At 45.0% G+C, this 6884-nt stretch overlaps 1 protein-coding gene and 1 non-coding gene across 2 annotated transcripts in view; one reads left to right on the top strand and one right to left on the bottom strand.

Moving 5' to 3' along the window:
- The first annotated feature begins 6 nt into the window (after positions 1-6).
- The window catches only part of Tarbp1 (TAR (HIV-1) RNA binding protein 1), a 48594-nt gene continuing 41716 nt past the window's right edge, over positions 7-6884 (top strand). Inside the window, exons 1-4 of the mRNA XM_048800382.1 lie at positions 7-128; positions 3939-4036; positions 4442-4537; positions 5064-5133. Of these exons, the coding sequence (XP_048656339.1) occupies positions 4013-4036; positions 4442-4537; positions 5064-5133 (190 nt within the window). The 5' untranslated portion in view covers positions 7-128; positions 3939-4012. The remainder of the gene's footprint in view (positions 129-3938; positions 4037-4441; positions 4538-5063; positions 5134-6884) is intronic.
- On the bottom strand, positions 5717-5789 carry Trnaa-agc. Its single transcript has one exon. It is a non-coding gene; the product is annotated as a tRNA-Ala (tRNA).

Below are 6884 nucleotides of genomic sequence, written 5' to 3'. Positions count from 1 at the left end.
GCAGACGGGGCTGGGCCGCGCGGAGGACGCCCTGACGCGCAAGCGCGCGCGCTACCTGCTGCAGAGGGCCGTGGAGGTGTCAGCGGAGCTGGGCGCAGACTGTACCTGCGACGCCAACGGGGGAACAGGTACTCGCTCCCTGGCCCAGCCCGACCCCGCTAGCTTCCGCAAGCCGTGCAGAATTCGGCCATTCCACTTGGCACCCTAGAGCCTGGCAGCCTTGGGACCCTCTTCTCAGAGGCTGTTCTGCGAAGTGACACAAATCGCTGAATCGGGAGCAGTTGGACCCCAGCAAGGTGGAATGCGGCGCCCTTTGAGTAGTTGGGAAAGTGGCTGAACCCATGCAGGATTCTACAGACCCAAGTGGGCACTGTGTTGTGGTGGGACTTTCCACACTGAAAGATGTACCTGTGCTCAGGGAATGAAAGGAGGCGTGTGTGTTAGAATTAACATCATTCTTTGGAAAGGTCCCTGGGTAATTCTCAGAAGCAGGATTTACTGATATTTGCTGAACATGTTTCTTAAGTTAGCTTTTTAAGGGTATTTTTAAAAACATCTTGAGCCCTTACTTCTCGGTTACTGAACAAGTGGAGATGCGCTAGCATGGCTCGCCTTCTTTGGGTTGGTAACTGTTGATTGGTTTATCCAGTCGTCTCAAGTTCGTTTCTGAACTAAGTCAAAAACAGATTGACTCTGAATTGTCTTAATAGAAACTTGTTTTTCCAACTGTAGTTACTACTCATTTATTGCAACAAAGAATTTTTGTTTGGCTAAAGTTGTGAAATTAGACTTTCATATAATTTTAAAGCATTTTAAATATTTGAGCAATCTACAGATGGGTGCTCAACCCCTAAGAGTTTTCACTGGAAGACTTTTTTAAAAAAAAGTTACCAAAGTGAAACTCATTTATTGTAAGGGGTTTTAAGAATATACTCCACTTTCTCAGTTTCAGAAAGAAAACACCGTTATCTCTTTATACTGAATATTTTGGTATTTACCCCTGTGACTTGAGATAACATTTCTTAGATTGTAAAATCCATGGTGAAGCTCTTGGTTAAATGGGTGCTGTACATTAACACAGTAGTGGGTGCTGTTCACAGGTGATCAGTGTAATACATTGTAGTCATGCTTTGAGGAAACTGAATCATGCTTCCATTCCTGCAAGTTTCTCTTATAATTGTCATTTAAAAATGTGTTTGGTTCTCTCCACACCAATCCTGATTCAGCCCTGAGTTCTCAGCCTGGTGTCTAGATCTTTCCAGAGCCAGACCTCAAGGCCTTTTGTGTTTCCCTGAGGAGCTGCCCTAGAGTCTTCCACTTGCTGACACTGAATTTCTCCCTGTGCCTGGGGACAGCTGGCTGCTTAGTTCTGTCTCCACCATCCTGCAGGTCCCTTCCCTGAGTCCTGTGTTGGTGCTTCTGCTTCCTGTACTTAGTATCTCACTCACTGTCATGGTACATTCTGTAGTTTCCTGAGATGAAATCTTTAAAGATGACAGTCTGATAATTCCATCAAAAGATCCTTTATGGCTGATAACATTTTTTTAAAAATATTTTTTAGTTGTCAGTGGACTTTATTTATTTATATGTGGTGCTGAGAATTGAACCCAGTACCTCACACGTGCTAGGCAATCACTGTACCACTGAACCACAGCCCCAGCCCAGCTGATAACATTTTTATTTCTAGTATTTACATTTTAACTTTTTTTTTTTTTTTTTTTTTTACGTTTTTGTGCAGTCCTGGGGATTGAACCCAGGGGTTCTACATCCTTGGTCCTTTATATTTTTTATTTTTTGAGACAGGGTCTTACTCAGTTGCTGAGGGTAGCATCAAACTTGTGATCTTCCTGCCTCAGCCTCCCAAGTGTCTGGAATCACAGCTCCACTTGAGCTTAAAGACCCTCGTCTTCTCGTCTGCGTAAGCATATTGGTCACCTTTCCAATTAGATTCTTTAACGTGTAGTGATTTGCCAGTCTGACACCTGGACAGCTGAGTTTGGTTCTGCTTGTTTAACCTTTAGGGCATGGAGTCACTTCTCTGTGTTATGGATCAGTAGAGCTTATGCCAGTGTCTGTTGACAGATGGGTATACCCCCGCTTCCCTTAGGCCCTATGTGTGGCCGAAGCCACCCTGTTTGGTTTTGTTCTTGCCTTGGGGCAGTGGTTGTGGCCACCTTGTGCTTGGTGTGGATCCTGGAGGGCTCAACGGCTTTCCACAGCCATGTGCCTGTGCCATAGACAGGGGTCTTTTGAGGCCCCCAGGGTTACCCATGTTTGTTGCTGGATGACCGGTTTGAGGTGGGGCAGCCTTTCTGTTTCTTCTTCTCTAGCCTCATCTTACACCCTGTGTGCTTCAGCCTTGGGGTTCCAGCTCCTCTGCTCTCTCTGTCCCCTCTTCAGTGGCAAATAACCGCCTCCCACCTGGCGAAGGCTTAGAATTTCTGTGCCCTCTCTTGTGCAAGCTGCATTTTGCATGGGTCTCTGGGAGGCCTTGGGCACCAGTGTTCTGCCCTTCCGTGCAGCACAGCCTGGTCCCTGTCAGGTGACCAGAAGGAGCAGGACCTTCCCTGATCTCAGTGCAGGCTCAGGCTGCAGGTCTTCTTCCCAGAGGCTGCCACTCTTTTTGGCATCAGGGCAGGGCAAGGGTGCAGGCATGGGAGGGCTTGCGGCCCCAAATCTGGGTGGCTGTCGGGCCTTGGCGTTGCTCACCAGCAGTGCCTCTGTAGTGCATGCAGGACTCTGTGGTGAGTCCCTCTGCCCCTCAGACTAAGGCAGGCCTGCATACCCACTCTTCAGAGATCACTGCCCTACCAGGGTCCTTCTCAGAGCACCTGGGGAGGCGGGGTCAGCAGGGGAGTGGGTATGAACTCCTGGGGATTCCCAGGGCTTCCAAGCTGTTTTTCTGTTCTTGGAGAGTCTTTTGGAATTCCCCTGGTGGTCCCCCTAGAAGTTTAGGATTTTGTAGCTTGTCCAGCCTTTTCTCTCCATGGCATTGCTGTTTTCTTGTGTCTGTCTCCGTTTTGTACAGAAGTGGAGACCATACTTGTCTAAATGCCTTCGTTTTGTCCTCACATATGATTGATGGCCCCATGAGGGCAGAATTCTATTTTAAAGATGCAGACCTACAGGATCCTGGATCCTGTGTGGGAGGTCAGGTGCTGGGCCCGGCTTGGCCACAGGTCTGCTTTCATGCTGGTGCTGGCTCCTGGGTCCCTGCCCAGTGTTTCTGTTGTTGAGTTCCTCCTGCTGTTTTCTGCCCTCGGCACCTCCTGGACTGACTGGTCTACCAACATCTCTTCTCTCCCAGGGTTTTCTGTGTCTTTACTCCCTGGGTGATTTCTTTCATGTCCAGCCCTTTCTTGTTTTTGCTATCAAGTTTAGTTCTCATGAGATCTGTTTGTTGTTTGTTGGAATGTCCCTTTTAAAGCATCCTGTTCCCAAGTCTGTGAGCAAATCCTGGATATGGGATCCTCTTCAACCTAGCTGCTCACCTGTACCTGGAGAAGCTCCTGCCGCCGTCAAGTCCTTTGATGGCGGATCGTGCAGTGCAGATCCAGTTGTTGCTTGTTTCCCTGAGACTACTTGAAATTCTCTTTTCTCCAGTTTGATTTTCAAATTCTAAATTTTATTGCTATTTTCCTTCTCATTTTTTTTTAAAAATTCTTCTGGGAAGTTGGCCTTTGAAAAATCTTTCCTGTTACAGTGAGGGTCTTGGGGAGGGGAGTTGAGTTTATATGTGCAGATCTGTCATTCTTACCTTAATGAACAGAAGACAGCATCACACTTCTCCTTTTGAGATTCCCAAATTTCCTATCCAGGTTTAGGTGCAGGGACACCCTCTGTTATTAGAGAGTACATTTGGTAATAATGGCATTAGTGTAAGAATTACTGTTAGATTTGCAAAAGAAAGAACTAATTTTTTTTTTTAACTGTATTAGGCCCAAGTCTGTTTTGGTGGTCTGAGAAGAAAAAAGATGAGCTTCTAAAATTTTGGGAAAATTATATTTTAATCATGGAAACTCTAGAAGGAAATCAGGTAAGTGTTCTCATATTTTTGCAAATCCCATAGTACACATGACTTTCTTTTTTTCAAACAATAAAAGCAGGGAAGAAAGACTGACTTAGAGGTAGCATGATAGAAGCTAGGTGTCCTTTGTTTTCTGGCACAAATGCAATTTACAAGAGCATGTAAATTGTTTCAGGAAAGTGAATAATACTTTCAGTTGACTCATATTACCATCTTTGACTTCCCTTGACATTCTCAAACTTCAACATCGACATCACCTAGAGGGCTTGTTATAAAATATGAACTGCTGCCCCAGCTCTAGACCTTCTGATTCAGTAGGTCTGAGATAGCTACCAAGTGGTGTGTCTGCCGCTGTTCCCTGATGTGTAAGTCCCAGTCTGTAAGTTGCATCCCAAGGGGCCAGCTTTCTTGCAGAGTCCCTGTGAGATGTCAGTCCACCTGTGCACCAAGCATTGTTTGTGGATCAAAGTGGAGAATGACTCGGGTGCTGAAGAGAGCTGGACATCCAGGGTGAGAAGCATTTCTGAGTCAAGTAAAATTGTGGGGTTTCTTTGGTCTGTAGGTCTGTAAAATCTCCATTACTTATTTTAGAAACTCAGAATTGCACATACTTTGAAGGACATATAAGTCAAATCTAGCAAAGGAGCCAGCAGCATGGCCCCAGGCAGGAGGAACACTGAGCTGGGAAGTGGTTGCACTTCCTGAGGCTGACCTAGCACAACCTGAGTTACTGGAGAAAGCTTCAGTACCTCTCTTTCAACCTCTGGGTCCACCCCTCCCTTCTTCCAGCCAGTCAGGACACCATCACATGGGCTGCTGCCTGTGAGTGTGGGCACCACTGTAACTGGGCTCTGGGCTGCACGAGTTGGCTCTGCCACCTCAGGCCAGGGGACTGGAGTCGTGCCATGGTCCAGAGGTGGAGGGATCAGGCCCTCAAGGCCAGTTTCACCAGGGTAAAGTCACAAGGTCTGCTGTCAACGAATAGACGCCTGAGTCTTTAAATCCATTTCATGTGATTCTTTGCTCTTATTTTTAGATACATGTTATAAAGCCAGTCTTACCAAAGCTAAACAATCTGTTTGAATATGCAGTGTCAGAGGAAAATGGTAATGATCACTTTCTTTTTGCTTTTTTTTTAACTAATATTTCTAGTCCCCCTGCACCGCCTGATTTTATACTAATCCCTATTTATTGTAAAAAATTGGGAAAAATTACTACAGTATAAGGAAGAAAACATGAATCATCTGTAGTGTTGCCGCCGAGTGATGGCAGCTGATGACAGGCAGATAAGACCTGGGTCCCCTTGTCTGTAGGCTCATCACACTCAGTAGTGTCTGTGCCACTGTTGACCATCTCCTTAAATAGCTTTAAGTGGTGGCAGGGTTTTCTGTAGTTCAGAGCTAGGATTAATTTGGTTTTTAACTTTTGGTCATAAAAAATTCCATGCATGTCTAGAAGGGAAAGAGCTGTGGGATGAAGCCCTTCCCACTACTGCGGACGTGTGTCCTGTGCCTCAGCCAGGTGCTATAGGTCCTGGCGTCCACAGGCATTTCACAGTAGGTCCTTAAAAGACAGATGCTTCTTAGTGCTTAAAGATGGTGTGTGTTATGTGTTAACAAGAGCTCTTTGATAGGAATATACACCCTGACTTATTTCCATTTTGGGGTTTTTGTTTTTTTCTTTTTTTTGTGGAGGTGCTGGGGATTGAACCCAGGGCCTTGTGCATGCTAGGCAAGCACTCTACCAACCGAGCTATATCCCCAAGCCCCTCCATTTTTATTCTCAATATATCTATTATATATATATATATATATATATGTTAGAGCATTGGGGTTCTATTATAGTCATGTATTGTAGCCTTCTTAGGAAGAGAAAATTCTAGAATATAAGTGTAAACATGTTTTTTAAGCCTTTGATCACCGCTGCATTAGGAGAACTTTCTAGGAGAAATACGGTGAAACTGAGCTTCTGAAAATTATTTTGTGAAATTGAGTTTAGATCAATGAAACAGCTAAATTCAGGCCAACAGTGTTTTATATTCATAAGAATGATAAAATGCTGCATTATTGTGTTTACACATGAGGATTAACCTGGGTAAATGGGTTTTAGCGCCTGCTCTAGATAATTATGAATTTAATAGTTTGACCCCTGAGGAATTGAGCTTTTCTCCGCTGATTGCTGTAGCAGTTTCCTGAGATGCTGGGATTTTTCACAGACCGTAAGCATCCATGTCCCCACCTGGGGCTAGCATTTAATTGGATCCTGTTGTGGCTGCACTCATGCACTTACTATTAAAATGATGCTCTTATTACCACATTTTGCCCACAGCTCTTGGCAAACCAAATCAAATAACAGTGACCGAGTTTGGAAAATTACCACCGCCAGAGTTGAACAAGCATGTTGATGTAAACTACAAATAATGACCAATTTATTTATAGAATGTCATGAATTAAAAATCCCGGATATTTTTTCCTACTAGAATTAAAGGAAATTTCATGAGTCATAAAAATCTCTCTAAGGTACACAGTTCTTCCGTCTTTCATTTGCTCACTCAATTACATTTTCACTTAATAGATATTACTTAGCATGCAATTCATGTTAAGCACAGGGGACAGAGGGTAGGAGAGGTGTAGGTGTCTTTTCATTTGAGTTTTGTCTTCTAAGGAAAATAAGGTTTGATTTTAGGTCCTTTGGAGCGAGCAGGGAAGGCTAAGGTGGAGTGTAGGGTGCAGGGTGTTCAGCAGAGGCCTCTGCTGGGGGTGCCGTCCAAGCGCCCACAGGGAGACAGCACGAGCCCCTGGAACTGTGGCTGGTCAGTCCGTGGCTCGTCCAGCCTCCTGGGAGCAGTGGGAAGCCT

Source organism: Marmota marmota, unplaced genomic scaffold (assembly GCF_001458135.2).
Source record: "Marmota marmota marmota unplaced genomic scaffold, marMar, whole genome shotgun sequence".
NCBI lineage: Eukaryota > Metazoa > Chordata > Mammalia > Rodentia > Sciuridae > Marmota > Marmota marmota.
Note: the sequence above shows the minus strand (reverse complement) of the source record. Positions and strands in the feature narration are given on the sequence as shown.